Source organism: Paramisgurnus dabryanus, chromosome 1, assembly GCF_030506205.2.
Source record: "Paramisgurnus dabryanus chromosome 1, PD_genome_1.1, whole genome shotgun sequence".
Classification (NCBI taxonomy): Eukaryota; Metazoa; Chordata; class Actinopteri; order Cypriniformes; family Cobitidae; genus Paramisgurnus; species Paramisgurnus dabryanus.
In genome coordinates this window covers 52,299,401-52,321,562 of record NC_133337.1, presented here as the reverse complement: position 1 = coordinate 52,321,562, position 22,162 = coordinate 52,299,401, and the positions used below count along the sequence as shown (strand labels likewise).

The 22,162-nt window shown below is 36.4% G+C and overlaps 1 protein-coding gene across 7 annotated transcripts in view; it reads left to right on the top strand.

Annotated features, from left to right (window-relative positions):
* Positions 1–21,097, top strand: part of arhgap12b (Rho GTPase activating protein 12b) — a 59,434-nt gene extending 38,337 nt beyond the window's left edge. The window contains exons 3-20 of one of the 7 annotated variants that reach the window (XM_065242204.2): positions 2,152–2,412; positions 4,545–4,685; positions 4,769–4,849; positions 5,157–5,282; positions 5,473–5,541; positions 5,941–6,012; positions 6,215–6,276; positions 8,404–8,485; positions 8,803–8,925; positions 9,930–10,031; positions 10,382–10,480; positions 10,566–10,668; positions 10,768–10,887; positions 12,460–12,558; positions 12,725–12,802; positions 13,032–13,166; positions 14,387–14,492; positions 19,230–21,097. In XM_065242204.2, coding sequence (XP_065098276.1) covers positions 2,152–2,412; positions 4,545–4,685; positions 4,769–4,849; positions 5,157–5,282; positions 5,473–5,541; positions 5,941–6,012; positions 6,215–6,276; positions 8,404–8,485; positions 8,803–8,925; positions 9,930–10,031; positions 10,382–10,480; positions 10,566–10,668; positions 10,768–10,887; positions 12,460–12,558; positions 12,725–12,802; positions 13,032–13,166; positions 14,387–14,492; positions 19,230–19,404 — 2,034 coding nt within the window. In that variant the 3' untranslated portion in view covers positions 19,405–21,097. The remainder of the gene's footprint in view (positions 1–2,151; positions 2,413–4,544; positions 4,686–4,768; positions 4,850–5,156; positions 5,283–5,472; positions 5,542–5,940; positions 6,013–6,214; positions 6,277–8,403; positions 8,486–8,802; positions 8,926–9,929; positions 10,032–10,381; positions 10,481–10,565; positions 10,669–10,767; positions 10,888–12,459; positions 12,559–12,724; positions 12,803–13,031; positions 13,167–14,386; positions 14,493–19,229) is intronic. The other 6 variants (XM_065242206.2, XM_065242207.2, XM_065242208.2 and 3 more) reach the window with 6 other exon arrangements.
* Positions 21,098–22,162: the final 1,065 nt, after the last annotated feature.

Here is a 22,162-nt window from a genome sequence, read left to right as displayed (position 1 = left end):
TCTGACAGGATGGATATGTGAATTAGCCAACAGACCTTTCCACAAAAACAGGAATTTCATCAGTTTTTTTTGTGTGTGTCAGATTTAAGGTTACGAACGGGTCATTGTTACGTTTAGTTGCTTGATTCCACATCTGGGGACTACGGATGCGATGTCGAAGTTCATAATGCTTTAATGGCAGCTCAACTTCATTTAGTAGATTTCTTTACAGGTTTGTATCCACAGGTCTTTGGCTTCATTTTACACTTCATTATTAATGCTAAAATTTTATATTTGATTGAATGGCTGATGTAGCTTTTTGTAGTGCATTTGTTAATGTGTGGTGTTCGTTACTGTAAGTCTTGGGTGAAAGAATGGCCTCTATTTCTGTACATCCTGTGTAAATGTTGCCACTGCTCGATTCATGTCTGGTTTGTGTGGTATAGTTTGTATTGTTTAGTTTGTTTTATGGTGCATTGTGAAGAGAGTTATAAGATTAACATCTACCATTTGCAGCGAGAATATTTTCTCTTTTATACTTAGAGTTGCTTTCTAAAATAACTAAACTAAAAAAATCTGATTATTTTTTCCCAGGCAAATGTAATAATTATGACACAGATGCTTTTAGCATCACTGGAAATGGAGGTATATCTGGGTGATTCTTGCAAAATTAGATTTATGAGGTTTCATGAAACAATTGTGATAAAAAAAGTAAATGCTATCAAAATAAGCAGCATACAGTTACAAACATCTCATGTACTATTTTGCACATGATTTCAAATGACATCATACAAACCAATTTTGTAGTTTTTCCCACATTTAAGGGTGAAATTTTCATTACCGCAACGTGTCCATGACTGGATTTGGGTTCTTTGACATGGGAAATATTTATAATTAAAAAATCAAAAAAAATCAAAAGCTTCAGTTCATGTTATACTATAAACATTTACAGTAAAGAAACAAGTGGTATTTGGTGATCACTGGTAAATGTAGAGACAATTATAAGAAATATAAATGTGTCCAAGACCATTTTCTCATCCTCCGCAACAATTTTCAATCATTGTTTAAGCCCTCAAGGAACTAACATTTAAAAAAAATTGTTTTAAGGGACATAATTGACTGTGACACTCAAGATGGCTACCAGGTAAGCAGTTCTTATTTTTGTTTGTCATAGAACCTAGACAACTTTTTAGTTCTCATTACCGAAACATGAGTTTGTAAATGGATATATTTAATGCAATATCATGTTGCGGTAATGATAATTGTTGATAATGATAATAAAAAATTTTAAATAATTCTATAGGAAATATTTTTTTAAATCCTCTAAAAATAATGGTTATAGTAAGTTCAGGCCTTAATCTTATATGTGCCAAAAAAAATTGCTTCAAGGGCTTTTTAAAAAAATTCTAATGCTGGATACCCAAGTCTGGATTTCGTGAGAATCACCCATCTGTGTGTTCTAGATGGAGACAAATCCATTCAGTTTAACTGACTTCAAATAGTCCAAGTATGTTAGTCATCATGGGCCATCCGGTGTCTGGAACTTTATTCCAGGGTGCATTGGGTTTTACTGTCCTGTTTCACTCTTTATGTCTTTGTAAAAAAAAAAAACATGAATATTATATATATTTCTGTTCTTAATTTTCATTAATTTAATTTTCTCCATGCTTTCCTGTAAATGTGTAGCCTAAGTTGTTTTAAATTAACGGTTTGAGAGTCCAGCCAGCTGTTGGCCATAAACACATCGATAAATAATAACTGGCTTATATGACCTCTGGATGTCTTAATTTTTAATGCTTGGCAGAATCAATCACAGTTGGTTTTATTTAACTTGGCCTTCATGGTTTAAAAACATGTTCAGTTTTCTTTGAGACTTTTATATCCACACTACTAAATAAATGCAGAGTTTGGGTAAATCATTTTTAAACAGTTTGTCAATTTTCTTTAGTTTTTTTTATCTTGATCGTTTAAAAACGATAACATCATTAACCTTTCTTTAATTTACGTTTATGCCTTTGGATTTTAAAATGTTATAAAATGAAATCATTTTATCCTTTCAAGTTTTTTTACAGTTTATCATTACTGTATGTGCATTCTTAATGAATCCAACCCATGACCTCCGCATAGCTTCGCTCTGCTAGTTATTTTAAAGCACCTCTCTTTTACCAACAGGGTATATCTCCTACCGGACCAGGCCGACCCGAATCCCCCGTCTACACAAACCTCCAGGAGCTTAAGATTTCTCAGTCGTCTCTTCCGCCTGTACCTTCTTCCTCCCCGCTGCACATCTTGGGCGACTGGGAGACGCATAAAGACAAAAGTGGAAGAAACTTCTATTATAACCGCACGACTCAGGAGAGGACCTGGAAACCACCCCGCTCACGAGACAACGGGCTCAGCCGCGGGGACACATCTAACACTGGAGACATGGAGGTAATAAACACCTGTACTGTATGACATTATTGTAATTAGCACTGTAGTATGTTTTAAAGGTGGGAGGATCCTGTTTACGGCATTTATGGATAACTTATAAACAGGTGGTTCCCACTTCTAGTTTGTTTACATGCTAGACACACGGACAGTAAATACAGCGTTTTTTTATCAGCAGTGCACACGAACATTACATTAAAGGGATAGTTCACACAAAAAGGAAAATTTTTCATTTACTCATCCTCATGTTGTTTTAGGATGAGGATCCTCATAATTTTCTCATCCTCATTTTGTTCTAAACCTGTATGAATTTCTTTTTTCTGATGAACCCAAAAGAAGATATTTGATAAATAATGGTAAGCAAACAGTTGATTGTAACCATTGACTTCCATCATATTTGTTTTTCCTACTAAGGAAGTCAATTGTTACAATCAGCTGTGTGCTTACCATCATTTAATAAAAATATCTTCTTTTGTGTTCATCAGAAAAAAGAAATTCATACAGGTTTAGAACAAAATGAGGATGAGAAAATGATGAGGATCCTCATCCTCAAACAACATGAATGTTATGGTGCAAACAACAAAAAAATGTGGTGTCCACGTATGTGGACACATCAGGTCTTAGGAGGTTAATGGTAATGTGGATATGCGTGCCCATGTGCTTATGCATGTGAAAGTTTGAACTAGGCCAGAGTTAAAGTAGGTCTTCAATCTATATTTAAGCCTTTGAAAAATGCTGCCGATCTAAGTGGAGCAACTGATTTTTGTGGCTTTGCTGGAGTTAAAGGGATAGTTCATCCAAAAATAACAATTCTGTCATTTACTCTCCGTCATGTTATTTTAAACCTGTATGAGTTTCTTTACTCTGTTAAACACAAAAGAAGATATTTTAATAAATGATTGTAACAACACAGTTGACGGTACCCACTGACTTCTATAGTGTTCGTTTTTAGTCCAGTGTAAGTCAGTGGGTACCATAATTTATCAAAATATTTATACATGAGGGGGAGTAAATGCTGACATCATCTTCATTTTTGTGTAAACTATTCTTTTAACATGAAAAATAAAGTTGTTTTATTTACCTTAAGAATAGTTGACAGAAAATGTCTGTGTTTAGGGGAGTAAAATGTTCCCTGCAGGGCTCCAGACTAACCTTTTTCACTAGGAGCACAGTGGCCCCCAACTGGAAATTTTAGGGGCGCAACCAGAAAATTTAGGGGCACACGCAGTAAATAAACATGCTAACCAAATATTCACATTTCTACTAATTTCCACTGTATTACTAATAAATACTTGAATGATAGATGCAGAAAGTACAATGGCTGTTTCTAATTCATTGTCACATCACAAAAAAGGTCAAATTTATTGGTCGCACATGTGCGACTGGATGTAAAATTCAGTGGCACACTCTCAAATTTTGGTGGCCTGGAGCCCTGACCTGCTTTCCAAATGCATTCAGGATCTGGATCTGAACTTTCTAAGTTTTAGTCTTTCCATTGTGCATAGCTGCCATCTACAGGCAAACTTAAGATATTTAGACAAAATAACAGAGTTATAGTCATAGTAAGACATAAACCGATTACTGCACACACAAAAAAAGATTTGTTATTCAGTACTAGTTTATGACTTATAAATTATTTATATTGGATATCCCTTGTTTAAAGGTATGTCTTTAACAGTTGTTAAGTCATTGTGTCATAGTACTTCTAATATTATTACCTCCAAGGTTCAATTGCTTCTCTGTTTTCATCATATGAGGAAGTTGCTTTTCAATTCAGTTCAAGTTTGTTTATAGTTTCACAGTTGTGCATTGTTTCAAAGCAGCTTTACAATAAATACATGTTAGTAAAGACAGCATAAGAGTCATAAGAAAAATCTTGAAAAATATATAGACTGGTATTATATGGTATTTAATAAATTTTCACAAAGGATATGCATTAATGATAGCCTAATAACTCTGCATTCATAGTGCTATTATAATCAAGTGCTGCACATTATGTATATTAGTATGTATACTAGATGATACTACAATGATGTATATTAGCAATACTACTAACACTATAAATAAAGATTGCAAACACTTAATAAATACATCTGCTAAAAGTAATGAATCTCTCTTTTTCTATCTTTCTCCAGCATCTATCATCTGAGGAGAACTGCCCCAGCACTCACTCCAGTCAGTCAGACAGTCAGTATGGATCGCCACCTAGAGGCTGGTCTGAGGAACTCGATGAGCATGGCCACACGCTCTACGTGTCTGAACACACCAATGAGAAGGTGCTGGAAAGGGGCTGTTTACACAAAAACAACATTATTTGAAAGATGATAGCAGCGTAACAATGATATACTTTGTTTGGCAGTGGATTAAACACGTGGATGAGCAGGGCAGGCCGTACTATTACAGCGCTGATGGTTCCCGCTCCGAATGGGAATTACCAAAAGTAAGCTGCTTACAAACAGCTCATTATTCCTTTCACACACAACAATGTTGATATGGTGTCTCCTCTAATGGCCATGTGTGGTTTGGGGTGGGTCTATGCTCAGGGAAGGGATGGACATGATGCTGAGATTATTAAGGGGGAGGTGCCTGACATTGTTGTTCTTGTTATAGTTCCTCTCCTTCCTTATAGATTTATGTGTGTTTTGATTTATTTCTGTCCTCTGCTTGGTTATGTGTGTGCGTTTTTACATCACTAATCCATCTGCACTTTATTCTCACAATGTCTTGTCATACTTGTTTGTTTTCAGTATAATCTCTCTCCTCCAAACTGTGGAGATGTTCCTAAAAGTCACAGTTTGGAGAGAAAGCAGCAGGAGCCTATTATGCTGACCAAGTGGAGACACAGCACCTATGTGCTGGACCTCAGCGACAAGGTACATTTAAGTATATATGTGCTAATAATTCATCGGAGAATAATTCAAACCAAAAGGTGTTTTGATATTTTAAAAAGCGTTTTTATATTTTGCACCATGTGGTTTGTATTGTCCTGTTTTTTTATTTTCATTTGTAAGGTTTTTTTTAAAGATGCTGAAGAAAGTCTGACCTAAGTTGCTTTTATGTCAGTCATTCAGAAACAGATGGTTCAGTTTTAACCAGTTCACCAAGGACTTTGGCCTATCGCAGTACAGAGAAGTTAGTCGTCCCAACATGTTGTAACCAATCAGCTGTGATTTACAGACTTCATGATTTCTTCACTTAATCAATTGACACTGATTTCAAAGCGAATCAAAGCCTGATCAAAATAAGCCATTTGTGATTTGTACATAATGATATATCTGTACTGTATACATATGTGTGCTTGTATGTTCATGTCTGCTGCATTTATACTAATTGCTCATCTAATTCTAACTTTTGATTTAACCAAATCTTTTAATACAAATTATTTATATAATATTACTGACCATCATAGATTCAGTGATTTCTGCTGCATTCTGCTCTTCAGACTGGATTTAACCTCCTCTCATTCATCTTCTCACCCAACTATTTTGGGTTTTTTCACACACTGTTTCTCTGTTTTTTTTTTGCTTGTAGGAGTGTGTGAATGCAAAACATAGCTCTCCTGAATCAGACTCTTGTCCCTCTTCACCAAAACACCCCTCAACCGTTAGTATACACCCTAACCTGTGTGCTAGTGTGCATGCTTTTTTAAATGTAGGCTATTAACATGAAGTTATGTGCAGTGCATATCATCATCTGTTGTAAATTATTTCCACAATTAACCATCTAAACCATTCATTAAACATTTAAAATCCCAACTTTTTAAACTGTCGTATTCACCAAGGTCTAATTTGTCTCTTCTCGATAGCCCTCAGAAAAGTGTGGGGTTCTCAATGTTACCAAAATCACTGAACACGGGAAGAAAGTCAGGTAAACATTTTATCGTAGACTATTTTTCTTGTGAAGTTGTGGGGAAATGGATGTATTGGTAAACTAAATATTAGATATGATTTAAATTAGGGGTGCTCCGATAAATGCCGATATACACTAATAATACATGGTCGATAACTATTCTGAATCACACAGCGAATATTATTCACAGCTATTTCATGTACTACGGCTTTTGATCAGTAAGTCCTTATCGATCTGAAATCACTGTTAGTTTGAGTCGTTTATAACATGCATTTGAAAAAGCAACACTCGTAAAAAAACATAATCATTATACATATTCTTTATTATCATGAAAATACCTGAAAAGGTTTGAAGAACAGTAATATAAAAATATCCTTAAGCCATTTTCTGGAGCTGAGTGTGTATGGTTTTTTTGTCTGCAGCGCATATTGAGTTTCTGCAGGAGAGCGCCCTCTGGCTTTTGGATGTAGTGGCATTAAACCCGAATTTCATTGAGAAGCATAGCCAGCATCATCGGCCAATCGATAGGAGCATCCCTAATATAAATATAAATATTATTAAAATAAACGGTAATTTTTTTATTAAAGTTGCACCTTAAAAGGACACTTCACTCCCCTAGAGTAAAACATTTGATTTTTACCGTTTTGGAATCCATTCAGCTGATCTCTGGGTCTGGCACTAGCACTTTTAGCATAGGGTAGCATAATTTATTGTATCTGATTAGACCATTAGCATCACGCTAAAAAATAACCAAAGAGTTTCAATATTTTTCCTATTTAAAGTTGCTCTAACCGAATTCACAAGTATTAGGCCATAAAACATGTTTCATACAGTAAACATCTCCTCACTATCTGCTAGCTGTTCCTTGAACACACTGTAAAAACGCGATCTCTGTAGACAGCCCAGGCTCCACAAACTGCAACAAAAACACAGTGGTCAAACCTACCACCACGAAACATAACCAACGTGTTCCAGCCAATAAACAACAAGAAGTATTTGGGAGTGGGTATTTGGCGCGTTTATGACTTTTTTTTAGAAAGCACGGAAGGGAGGGGAGGAGTTAGCTACGCTCTGTTTTGTTTGACAACACTTCGACCGTCAACAGGAAGTGATGTCAAACAGATTTACTTAGAGCGCCTTTAAAACTTGACTCTGTAGTTACATCGTGTACTAAGACCGACAGAAAAATAAAAGTTGTGATTTTCTAGGCCGATATGGCTAGGAACTATACTCTTATTTTGGAGTAATAGTCAAGGACTTTGCTGCTGTAACTGGACTCAGCAGGCGTAGTGATATTACGCACTGCCCAAAAATAGTCCCCTTGGTTACTTTCAATAGCAGGGGACTATTTTCAGGTGCTGCGTAAAATATCACTACGCCTGCTGCAGCCATGTTACGGCAGCAAAGTACTTGATTATTATGCCGGTGTGAGAATATAGTTCCTAGACATATCTGTCTTAGTACACGATGTAACTACAGAAGATTCAAGTTTTAAATAGGAAAAATATCGAAATGTTTTGGTTATTTTTAGCGCTAAGCTAATGGTCTAATCATATTCAATGGATTGTGCTAAGCTATGCTAAAAATGCTACAGCCAGACCCAGATATCAGCCGATCGGATTCCAAAATGGTAAAAATCAAATGGGAGCTGGAAAATAAGCATATTTTCAAAAAAATGGAGTGTCTCTTTAATGAACATTGTGCAGTGCATGCTGGCTCATCAATATTTTTGCAATAGAAAGACGCATATATGTGCTAAAATGTTATTTCTGTCAGCTCATGGTATGAATACAAATTAACATTTGTTGATATTTCGAAGAATTGCTCTACAATATTGTGATCAAATTTCACAATGATATTATAATTCACTTCTTCTATTCGTAGTTTCTTGTATGATCTTCATATAAGATCAAATGCAAAAAGCCGCTAAACGCCACCTCCATCGAAAATAAGATAATGATATTAACCGAATGATCTCGGCATGTATTATACTTTCATTAAATACTTTCGCTTCAAATCCGCTTTATCCCGAACTCATTCAGAAATAGTGGTTTGTTGGCAGAATCAAGAGTCTGATAAAAAATGCTAATTTACAAGAAAACATGTCAGACACACTTCATATGTTGTTTTTATTTTGCTCTGCAGAAAGAATTGGGCCTCCACCTGGACTGTTTTGCAGGGTTCATCTCTACTCTTCGCAAAGGGTCAGGGCAGTGCCACAAGTTGGGTATGTGTTTCAGTCTTGCAACAATCATTTCTTGCACTGAAAAGCTCTTAAAAAACGTTATTATTTAAAATAGTTTATTATTGAACTGCATCCATGTTCAGTGCTTTTTTGTGCCAACTAAAAAGGACCAAGGTGGCGTATTTGAGTTTTGTCTTGTGAATTATTAGATTTAGAATTTAGATAACTAGCATAATGTTATTTCTCTCCATTTTTACCTTCATTTATATTTCTCATCTGTTGTGAGGCTGTGTTCATGCATTATCAATCTCTTTTTCTGTTCTTTTCCTTTCTTATTTTCATCTTCTGTCTCTCCAAAGTCGTACTGCCGCAACGGTTCCTTCCCTGAACTTCTCCTTTCGTTGCTAAGTAACTGGAAGCGAACGATTAAGCCCCGCCCTGCAGTATCCTATGCGCACTGTGGGCGTGGCCGGGCTTCCTCTGTATGTCAGCCACTCTGGTCTGAATGTGTCCTTCAAGCTGATCCAGGAACAGTTTAGCCTTGGTTTAAGTTTACAACTATTCAGAAAATGTATAGGAAAGTTTTAAACATATAGGGGCGATTTCCCAGACAGGGTTTAGATTAATCCATGACTAGGCCTTGGTTATATTAGGACATTTAAGTAGTTTTTACAAATAAACCTTACCAAAAATAAATACTGGTTAAGACAAAACTATGGCAATGATATATGTTAAGATATGTCGGGACAAGGCGTTTTCAAAATTAAGGCAGCTCAAATATACATTTTAGCCTGGGACTAGGATAAGCCCGGTCCAGGAAACCGCCCCATAATGTAACGAAGCAAAAATTGTAACTAAAGATTGTAATCAGAATAAAGTGGTCATATTTATGTTTTTAAAGTTAATACCTTTGATCATCTATCTACAAGAGGCTAAACTGCTTCCAGATCAGCTGATAAAGGGCAGCTTGTCTCCCATTTTAATTGTGCACGTCCTATATTGACACTTACTTTCCTCTGCTATATGCTTGAATATGGTTCCTCCTACAGGAGTGGGTGCAGTATGTCAAATAACCATGCAGTTAGAAAATGAATATGGATGCATTGAGAACTTTACGTTTGTTGGCATGCATTTCTGTATAATAAGACTAATTTATTTCATGCCACCGAAACCTTTTTAATTTGGATTTCCATAACATACAAAAAAAGCTTAGCATTGCACAAATATATAAGAATGTGGGAATGCTCTTTGCCAACTTGGGCCATGAATTGTAAAAGTTTAAAGTTTGTGCATTGTGCATTTAAAATTCAAGTCTAACCTATTACTGAACTAATTCACATTTAAATGCAGTGTGCTTGTATCTCACATATGACCCAGGACACCAATATATATTTAACAACTTTGGACTAAAGATATTTAATTTCGAATTGTTCAGATTGTATACTTAAACAAACCGTCTTGTTTTTTCCATCTTTGCCATGTAAAGTTTGGAGGGAACCAGTCCAAACCAGAATTCACAGTCGACCTTAGAGGCGGTTCAGTCGAATGGGCATCCAAAGAGAAGTCCAGCAAGAAACATGTTATTGAGGTAAGGGCAAGATGATTTTTGGAAATATGTTTATTGTTACAATTTTATATAATATGCAGAAAAAGCAATTTGCAAATGAAGCAAATTAATTGTAGTAGCCGTAGTTTTAAAACAAATAAATGGTGTTCGTTAGGCACACCATAAAGCAGATTGCTTAAAACCAATTTACTATAACTGTAATTGCTTTTATTAAATTGTAGTATTCAGTATAGCGTATACACTTACAGGTGCGCAGTAATAAAACAGGCACTTTGTACAAAGCTCATTTGCTCCGAACATATGCTTTATAATATCATAATATGAAAACTGCCTATGCATAAAATAATACTACTTACCTTTGACCCCACCAGCTGAAGACACGGATGGGCACAGAGCTGCTGATTCAATCAGAGATAGACAGCGTTATTAACGACTGGTACAGAGCCCTGTCTGAAACCATCAACACACATGTGAGTGGAATACACACCGCACAACACATACAAATGCAGTGAATGTGAGGTCATTGTAATGACATTTTGTGTGTGTATCTGGTAGGCATGGGAGTCTGATGAGGCAATTGAAGAAGACATGCCGGAGTCTCCGGGAACAGAGAAACACGACAGAGAGAAAGATCTCAAAGACGTCAAGAAAAACCGAGGTACACACACTCGTCTAGCTCCTGTATGATTATCAAATATACCAGTCAGGCAATGAGGTTTGTGCCGAGTCCTCCTAACACACATTTGTGTTTGAGCAGCAATGAAGACTTCCTCCAGTATGGAGTCATCTGAACAGAAGAAAACCAGAGTCAAGCTAAAGAAATTTCTCACACGGAGACCCACATTACAGGCGGTCAGAGACAAGGGATACATTAAAGGTAACAATCGGTTACCATGTGTACATAGTGAAAAGTGAAAGTTTGGAAGAGCAAAGTCCGATTAATGCAATAACGCATGTTGGGGAATATAGCCAAATTTGTGCATAATGATTCAGTCAAAACTCTTTAGCTTACCTGAAACTAAGGAAAGTATACTAGAGGCTTATATCATTATTATTCCCATGTCGTCAAGGCATCAAAATTTGCAAAAGCACCACACAAAACATCATTCATAAGGTGACATATGTATCTCACTCACACACACACAGCTTAAAGGGACACTACACTTTTTTAGAAAATATGCTCATTTTCCATCTCCCCTCGAGTTAAATATTAGATTTTTACCATTTTGGAATCCATTCAGCCGATCTCCGCGTCTGGCTGTACCACTTTTAGCATAGCATAGCTTAATCCATTGAATCTGATTAGATCATTAGAATCGCACTCAAAAATGCAAAAATGGCCAAAGAGTTTCAATATTTTTACAATTTAAAACTTACTTACCAGCTATTGAAAGTTACCAAGGGGACTATTTTCGGGCACTATGTAATATCATTGCACCTGCTGCAGCCATGTTACAGCAGCAAAGTCCTTGATTATTACTGCAGAATGAGAAAATAGTTCGTAGCCATATTGGCCTAGAAAATCACAACTTTTAATTTTCTGTCGGTCTTAATACACAATGTAACTACAGAAGAGTCAAGTTTTAAATTGGAAAAATATTGAAATTCTTTGGTTATTTATACATTTTTGAGCAAGATGCTAATGGTCTAATCAGATTCAGTGGATTATGCTAAGCTATGCTAAAAGTGGTAACGCCAGACTCGGAGATCGGCTGAATGGATTCCAAAATGGTAAAAATGAGCATTTAAAAAAAAAGTGGCGTGTCCCTTTAAAATACACGCAAATGGCAAGTTCTGCAATCCTACTGTATATCTACAATACATCATTGAGTAGTGCTGTTCAGTTAGCTCATTTGAGGCCAGATTTTATTTTAATTGATTATTCTTCAAAGCTGTATCTTTGTCTGATACAGGCTCAAACGTAAGGTCTGTTTCTGCACACACACAGAGCTACTAAAATGAGTCGCTCTGAGAAACAGCCAATCAGAGCAGAGCTCAACATTATTAATCATAGCCCTTTCAAATAAGGTAGTAATAGACAATTTCATTCTGGGGAAAAAATCCTAGGGTTGTATAGACATGTAAAAACGTATTTGGATCATTTTTGCCCTTAATAAAGTTTCATACTCTATGTAGATATCAGAGAACAGTGTAACATTGTATCAATGCATTCTTTGGCATCTTTAAAAAAATGATGGTTAAGCAGATAATTTACTGCTCAATTTTTGTAGTTTACATTTAAACCAATACAGAAATTGCATTCATATTCACTAAAATATAGGGAATGCCCAAATAAATGAAAAAATAATGATTTCGATCAGTCGATATAGTATGTATAATAAGATTAATTGATAGTATAATAATTATATAATAATTAATCGATAGTATGTATAATTAGAGCAGGCAGTTTGGTTAGCAGACACTAATCCTATGTCTTTTCTGTTCTCAGATCAGGTGTTTGGCTGCAGTTTGACAGCCCTGTGTCAGAGAGAGGGCACATCTGTACCCAACTTTGTTAAAATGTGCATTGAGCATGTAGAGAATACAGGTACTGCGTGTGTGTGTGTGTGTGTGTGTGTGTGTGTGTGTGTGTGTGTGTGTGTGTGTGTGTTCAAGAATCCATTAATAATGCAATCTTAAAGCTGTCTTTCTAGTTATTAACACTATTCACTTTATGATTTGCTTTCTCTCTTGTGTCTCTCTTCTTTGCATAGGGTTGAAAGTTGATGGCTTGTACAGAGTCAGTGGAAATCTGGCAGTCATTCAGAAACTGCGTTTTGCGGTAAATCATGGTACGAATCATTGTCTCTTTTACATGTACTGATAAAGAATGTGCATCTTAACTGAACTGCAAGTCAGATAAAAGCATAAGCCAATGTGAATGTAAATTTTGTATAAAATATTACACAAATGTATTTTACAAATAAACATCAGACTGTCTACCTTGCTAAAAGATTAAACAGCACTAGTAGGAAATCACCTAGTACATAGTTTCGATCGTTTTCGTTTATATGTCCTCAGATGAAAAAATTAACTTGGAAGACAATAAGTGGGAAGACATTCACGTGACCACAGGTGCTCTGAAGATGTTTTTCCGGGAGCTTCCAGAGCCGCTCTTCACCTACACATCCTTCAATGATTTTGTCGAGGCCATCAGTGAGTTCATGCAATGAGCTTTAAAACTTAATAAATTAAGTACTAAAAATATGAAATGCAAACATTTTAAAGATTAAGTTATTGTTTGTTGCAATGACTGGTTATGTTGTGTTTTGATCTGTAATATTTCTTTTTACATATATCTCATTACATATCCTTCAAGTTAAAGGTAGGGTAACAGATTTGATCCTGAAAATTTTTTTGTTATGCTGGTTAAAAGTCTCCTCACATCCTGATAGCAATCACTGTGTTAAGTTGTTTAAATGTATTTGTAGAAATTGATGTCATCTGTGAAAGGCGTAGGACCAAAAAATGTTCAACAAATCATAGATTTCGGTCCGAACGGATGTTTCCTTTTTTGTCCCTCATACGTAAGCGTAATTTGAATTCCCACCGCGCAGCGAGTCCACGCAGACACCATACGTCATCGGCGCGTTCACGTGCGCTCTTGTCTGTAAACAGCGAGAACAGCAAACTTTTCTGCTGAATTGACAACCTACACAGGAGCCACAAAACTAAAGGCATCTTTTATAACAACAACAGCAAAAACTGCCTGGATCAGCAAGAGCAAAAACCCAAATTAACATCGGCAACTGCTTTATCACGAGATGCAAACAGCTGCAGGAGGCAAAGGGTCTGAAAGGGTCTTGCACTGTTTATTTTGGTAAGGTAGGTACGCGATATGTTTGTACGGAGATGGATTCAGATATTCTACTTTGATGAAACGTTGTGTTGCTTATGAAATTTGTGTTCGATTATGGATTAGAGTAACGATATAGTACTACGTCTACACAACCGAACGTGTGCTTAAACTAATTCTGATGTAAACCAGTTGTTTGGTTATTTTGGAAGTGTTATTCGACTTTGTACTGCATAGTTTTCTCACTGGTGAATGAGACATGAGACGTGACCGTCTGATCTGTGCGTGTTCATGTGTTTGGAAAGAGGCGTGACTTTGGATGGCGATTTAACTTGAGGGTGGGATCGGGATTTCATTGCTAGGCGGCTACCGTTAGCATTTTTCAAAATTTGTTACCCTACCTTTTATTCCCTATACATCTTGACAGTTTAATAAGTACAGATACTTGTTTTATCATTGCACACCCAGTAGTCATATACATCATCAACCACAAGAGGGAGCAATGTGACCTTGTAATAATTTATCTTAAGCTATCCAGAGCTCTCTCACACCGTACTCTTTCATTTGGCTTAATTTTCAGAAAACTCTGATTACAAGCAGCGAGTCCAATCCATAAAAGACTTGATCAAACAGCTGCCAAAACCCAATCAGGAAACAATGAAAGTTTTATTCCAGCATCTGAAAAGGTAAGACAAAGCTCCTGACATTTTTTTTTATGCAAATGGAACAGTAAAATGGAAATGTATATTATATCCCCAAGCTATTACACGAAACAGTAGTTTATTTTATAGCAGAGGTGGATTTACTATTTTGAGGTAATTTGCCTTTCTTTTCCAAACCAGCATTATTCATTATTGATTGAGGGCAGTGCTGGATTTTGTGTGCGTGCGTGCGTGCATGTGTTTGTGTGTGTTGAGGTGAAGAGGGTGTGGTCCGTGATCTGCACAGCAAGCCTCTATCGAGTTATCTCACTGTATCCATTACTGGGATAGACCTGGAGACTGGCCAACTACATCATTATGAGAGAGACACATGGGGAGCAGAAGGAGGGGATGTTCACCATATCCTCCTGATGCATTGCCATTGGTTGTGATGCAGACAACCACAGAGAGAGAGAGAGAGAGAGAGAGAGAGAGTCTTGAAAAAAGAGCGAGCAGAAGACAAGGTGACAGAAGTAGTTAAAGTACAAGAAGGGCTTTTATTAAACCATGTTAAATGTCAGAATGTGACATCGGGTGAAATAGTTTATCCAGGGGCGGCGGCTGGGCCACACGCAGTGGACCGTGTAAACAGTTCTTGATTGTGACATCAAGCATTGAAGCTTCATTGGAAACAGTACACATGAATGCAAGCACTACAGGACACTTTTTTGATACATGGTCAAACCACATTTTTAGTTTTTTTACTGATGATCCAAACTCTTTTTCAGAGAAAATGGCCAAAAATAGCTAAGCTGTCATTGGGGTATTCTTTAAAAAGGTACCAACATGTAGCTTTTTTATTATTATCTTTTTATTTGAAAAGGCAAATTCCCATCACATACATTAGGTACAGCTTTAGTTGTTCAAGTACACAAAAATTCAATTAGATCTAATTGGTTTTACATACTCAGTCCATTTAGTCCAGATCTTATAAAACTTTTCTTTTTCAACTTTTTCAACTACAAAAGAAAATAATATTTTTCCATAACATAAATCTCATAAACAGTTTCAGTCCATTCATTATATTGGCATTTTATTCTTTGATTGTACAGAGCAGGTAATGTGTCACCACACTTTTCCCCCATTTTTTTATGTTTTACTGTTTTCTACTTAAAGTTATCCTACATAATGTAAAGAACATTTTGTGAAAAATAACCTTTATTATACCACGTTGGCTGTTGAATACTTTATTGTGATTGGTTGAGAAATGTTCCCCAGGTATGCATTACTTTGCGATAACCGAACACCTGACCTGTCAAGTATCTTAAATTATACCATTGGCCTGTTGAATGCTTTACTCTGATTGGTTGAGAAATGTTCCATGGGTGTTGATTATTCTTCGGTAAACCGCACACCTAGCCTTTGAATTGTCTTAAAAATAAGCATCAGAGCAATATTTATGGTAACCGAGGTATAAGAGGAATAATTGAGTCCGGTCCTTTGAATTATATGAAAATAATGCACACTCGCGGTGTAACTCTGCTTCGCGTTGTGTCACATGACCACCTTGGGTGTGCATTATTTTTGAATAATTTAACTCTTTCCCCGCCATAGAGCGCAGCGCGTCATAACCTGAAAATCACGCCCACCGGGGGGGAAACAACCAACGGTCTCCATTGACTTTGTATTGCGAGAGGCCGCCTCCTTGTCATTTCTGGCTTATAACAAAAAACAGAATAATGCCTAAAAGCTGCTGTGTGACAAGGTGTACAGCTAACAAGCCAAAAAACACAGAAATAAGTTTTTATAAGCTGTCGAGCCGTAAAACCCATCCTTTAAGGAGAAAAAAGTGGATCGCCGACTATGTTTCCCCCTAGTGGACGCAGTTCTAGTAATAGTAGTACTATGAAAAGTTGTCTGTTCAACTTTTGTGTCTTTAAACGCTCGTTTTTTGAGGTCGACAGCTTATAAAAACTTATTTCTGGGTTTTTGGTTTGTTAGCTGTACACCTTGTCACACAGCAGCTTTTAGGTATTATTCTGTTTTTAAGTTTAATCTGTAAATACGTTTTCATAAGCTGTCAACTTCAAAAAACGAGCGTTTAAAGACACAAAACAGGCAACTTTTCATAGTACTCCTATTAGTAGAACTGCACCCACTGGGTGATTCTCACGAAAACTTGGTTTTAAAAATGTCAAGCATGAAAATGTAAAAATTGCTTATATTTACTTTTTTCCCACCAGACATTGAAAAACAAAGTCTGGAGTAAATGGGAACATTAATTTAAACACTTTTACTTATCATTTAACACTTTTTGTAACATAATTTAAAAAATTAGTCCTAAAAAATCTCATTACCGCAACAGTCAGAAAACATCAAAACTGACATATTTTCAAAATGACATGACAAACCTGAAAGAACATAATTTGGAGATTCTGAACATGCATTTAAAATCAAAGTATTATGCTTCTATTAATTAAATTAACATTTAATAAGCATCTGTTGCGGTAATGATAATCAAAATGTCGTGTAAGCATTCTGACAAGACAATATTTCAAATTAACTGTAAAAAAAATGATCTTACCTGGTAGCCATCTTGAAGTAACTGGTCCATGTGCTTGGTCACTCAAAATCAAACTTTATTAAAATTCTGTACGTGTGCTTAAACTGTTCTCAAAAAGTGTTGCGGAGGATGAGAACATCAGGCATGGACACATCATTTTCCTAATTTTTCTTGATTATTATTATACATGAATATTCAGTAAATATTTTTTTCTGTCATCTAAAGTAGTCTAGCAAAACATCCATTTATTTTTTTTCTACATATTTTTGTGTTAATTTGATTAAATTACAACATAACGCATGTTCAAACACAGCCGGACACATTGCGGTAATGAGAATTTCAGCAGAAAATGAGATAAAATTGACAAATTATAAATTCTTATGTTGAAATCACACATTGTGCAAGGTAGAACACAGTATTGTGTTAATTCTGATGCTTTTTAATATTACTATATTACACATTTTATAGCTAAAATCATTAGTGCCGTGGTGTTTCAATGGTTTCGTGAGAATCACCCCACTAGGGGGAAACGTAGTCGGCAATCCACTTTTTTCTCCTTAAAGGCTGGATTTTACGGCTCGACAACTTATAAAAACTTATTCCTGGGTTCTTTGGCTTGTTAGCTGTACATATTGTCATACAGCAGGTTTTAGGCATTATTATGTTTTTTGTTATAAGCCACAAATGACAAGGAGGCAGCCTCTCGCAATACAAAGTCAATGGAGACGGTTGGATTGTTTTCCCCCCGGTGGGTGTGGTTTTCAAATTTGCATAACTGCACTCTGTCTCTATTGACGAGTTATCTCGTCAATTAAGAGAAAACATTTGCATAAAAAATTTGTTCCTGATCAGTTTATTTTATGTTAATCTGTAATACCACGATTATCCAATTTATAAAAAACGAAAGCAAAAAATTATTTACTAATTTTAATCTCATTCTGAATCTGATCACTAACAATATTCTTTCACTAAAATGCAATTATTTCAACTTTTTGCTAAAAAAACTGTGTTTTTTTTTTTTAAGAAAAATACCCATATTTAAGAGTTTATAAGCAGAGAAAAAATATGTAAAAGAATGAAATTTTTTTGAAAAGTTTGAAATCAAACTTTGAGGCTCCTTATCTCATGTTTAGATTATGAAACCTTACCCTGACCTTCACAGACAGGGCCATGTAATAAATAAAAGAAAAATACCTACTTGTACAGTAAATTATTAATCTTATTTGCATGTTTAACCATTACAGAGTTGTTTTGGGCATTAAAGGCTGGTATGATTTATGAGGCCATAATTGGCAAAACAAAGGTGTGTGGTTTTTAAGCAATACAAATGCTAATGCTTTACTGAAAGTATTTTTCTATTAGGTTTATGATGTAACTATAACTATAAATCCATAACTGTACCTCTGTTATTACATCCATTCAAAACCTTAAAATAATGATGAGCAATAAAGCTTTGCTTCCTCAGAGGCAGGTGAGAGGAACATGAATCTTTAATCACTTTGGCTTTCTTTAGGGAGTTTGTCTTGTTCAGTCTGATGTGCTCGCTTTATTTCTCCTTCATTTTGCTCTCAACCTCACGTGAGACTGTGGTCAAAGTGGTCCCTCAGTTATAATTGCACATTTATTATTTAACATTATTTGTCATAAACAGGAGGAACATTTATTTGGTACACTATATTTAGACCTGTCTATACATGCACATCATTTCAAGATTTTACTGTACATTCGCATCTTCAGCACACTTAATATATGAAGTAAACAAAGAAATCTCAATTTCCACTCTACAAACCGAGTGAATTATTTTCCGTACGTTCATGTGCGAGACCGTACCTTACAGTGTCATTCTGAATGTAATTTGAGACCGGCATTGAGTCCCGATCGTAATTGCTATATCAAACATGCACAATGACATTTGCTTTCGCCTCCATTTGCATTTAAATGGCTCGCGGCCCACTGTAACTCAAAATGGAAGATGGCGGCACACCGTTCCAGAAAAATTACAGCCTGACATTTCGCCGTTGCATGTGGATCGTGTAATTTAAACACAATACCCAAACATTTTTCCTAATGTGAAATTGTTGCCGTTGGAACGCGACATTTCATGCAGACTAAATTTGTTTTTCCTGTGTGACAAACAAATTTTGATTCACCTTTCGTCTCTATAGGTGAACGATGAAGCGTGAATGTTTACGACTCTTTCTCTCTCTTGTGATTTTCAGGGTGATAGATCATGGCGAGGTAAACCGGATGACGACCCAGAGCGTGGCGATCGTGTTCGGCCCGACCCTGTTGCGGCCGGAGATCGAGACTGGGAACATGGCGGTCCACATGGTTTATCAGAACCAGATTGTAGAACTGATTCTTCTGGAGTATGAGAACATATTTGGCAGGTAGAAGATCTGCAGAAGCTTACGTGTCTCCATATATGAGAATACAATGCTAGTACTTCAACGTCTCATCCAATGCACGACGACTGCTGTGGACCAAGCTTAAAACACACACGCAAATGTCAGTGGATTTACTGTGACTCATGACTGGATATAAACATAAGCGAATAAATACAGGAAGGTTCTTTATGCACTTAATATTTTTTTCAGGATATACAAATTGAATCGTCATTCCTTGGCTTAGAATAAGCCGGGTGGACTTCCCATGATATGCACTCTTTTTGGAAGTTGGAAATATAAATTGGACACTGGAATGGACTGCATCTTAGCCAGTATTGAGGACTAGCGTAACATTGATTTTTTTTGCAGTGAGATGTTTAAATATGTAGATAATCTTTCATTAACTCAAATGTCTGACTTGTATCTGGGCTATGGCAGGCTTGGATATGTTTTTTCTTTTTTTCCTGTGGAATAAGCTGAAAGTGCACTGTATCAAGGTGGCAGTATTAATAGACGAAGACTACTGACCTTCTGTGGGGTCGATTAAATGGACAATAATCAGTATTACTTCAGGAATGGGAAAGACTCCCTAATCCAAACCCCAAACTTTACTAGAAATGCCACACCCTGTTTGCTTCAGGACTTTATGCTATTGGATACGCTTGGCTCACTTTGTCCGTCAACCAATGGCCATCTCTGAACTTGAAGAAACTGTTTAATGAAATATCAGGACTTGTGGTGTTGTGTTGTGAGGCCCGTGAAGGTCAAACCCTGTGTTGTTTACGTGGATTGATCAGTCTGTGTTGTGCAGGTTGTTTTCCAGACAAGAACCTGACGTGTTATGTGTGATTTAAAAGAAGCCTCTTAGAAAAACAGACACTAACAATCCTATCTCTCAACCGATATCTCCAGAGGCTTCCCGGAAAAAGAAAGGTGAGATGCTTAGATTGGCGTTTTGGCCCTACACTGTTTCAAATCAATACACAGTATTCATCTCCTCTTTCCTACTCTGAAACTGAGAAGAAAATGCCTGAATGGTACTGGGAATCATACTGCAGTGATATATGAGGGTACGCATGGAAACGCCTTCTGTATCGCTTTTTCAATAAAATTCGGAGAATATGCACAGTTCAATTAGAAATGAACTTTGTACAAAAAAGAAAATATGAATAATAATTGAAGTGTTCTGGTTTGAAGTTTGTGTCAATAACAAGTGAAAAGATGTATTTTGTTGATGTATGGATGGATGGATGAAGGAAATGAATATTAAAGAAATAGTTTAACCCAAAAATTAAGCTTTATCATTATTTACTCACCCTCATGTTGTTTGAACGTCTAAAGTCTTGTTTTTCATAACCCAAATGCAGATAAACAAAAATGGGATTTGCTGGTTACGGTGATCACCTCGGGCACCATCCACTCCCATAGTAACCAGAAAACCCTTTAATAGTTCAGGCACAGGGAATGTTCACTGAAAGAGAGGCAAGGCTTGTTAAAAAAGGGTAAGGGTGACTAAGTGATGACAAAATTTAAATTTTTGGGGGAACTATCCCTTAAAGGGAGGCGGGTGATGTCACCATTCATTGTGAACTGCACATTTTGAATGTAATTTTCTGACTAACTGCTGTTTCCGAAGTTGACGTCTAATTCTGATTAAAAAGAAAAAACTCATGGATAATATTAAAGTGATAATGACCGAGTTACTGTTTCAGATTGTCTTTTTTGTTTGTCATCATTCTTCATCTTGATGATATGAAATGACGCAAGAAGCTATCCGCCGTTTCCTTTCTTTTTAATACACTGATGATTAAAAAAATTATTCGAGGAAGGCACAGATTGACTTTTTCCTGCAGATGGGTGATACTGTTTTTACTGTAGTGCATACCTTTTGTAACCTTAATTTTTTTTATTTCATATGAATTACTATGACTTGATTTGTATAAAACCATATGATTTGTACATTTAGTATACCATATCTGTTTTTGCAAGTTTTTGGTTTCATTTCTCCTGAAAGCTTAGATTTGTTTTAAATAAGCCTATATATAACCTGCTCTGTTTTTCTTGAAAGAGCACCCTTGAATCAGTAAAAATGAAATTGAAGGACCACGGACCGGGTGGAGCTCGAATCAAACACCTGCTAGAAATCATGAGCCGTTTAAACAGGAATTTCCAAATGAGAAAACAATTAGCTCATATCCATAATTCACGACTCTGACCGCAGTCTACAGCAGTCAGGACCCCAGAGGTGTGTGAATTGCACACCATATGCCGCTGTGTGTGTTTGGGATAGGGGTGCCAGGAAAACCCCCGGTCTCGTGTGTGCGTGGAGGCCAAAGTGTGGGGAGGGAATCTGAGCAAGCCATTATGACCCATAAAACATTCATGACACTTTCTTTCTTTTTCTCTGTATGTCCGTCATTTACAGTGTTGCATCTTTCACACTCTATCGCTTCTTTTACCTGATCAATAATGGCGACAGAGACTTTCTTGTGTGTGTCTTAAATGTATATATTGGAGTGCTTTTGTAAACTTTGTAAGATCTGTAATCATGTTTTGCAGCTCCACCCGACCTGAGTAATCGAGTTTATTAAAATGCACGTGGAAACATTTCGCTCATTTGCGGCTGTGTAATGGAACCGCTCTGTCACAAACTGAAAATGCGCTATAGCCCAACCCAAGTTCAGATCAAGATCAAGTCCGATTTTCTAAATTCAAATCTCATTTATCTTTTAACAGCAACACTGGCCTGGGAACAACAAGGTTCA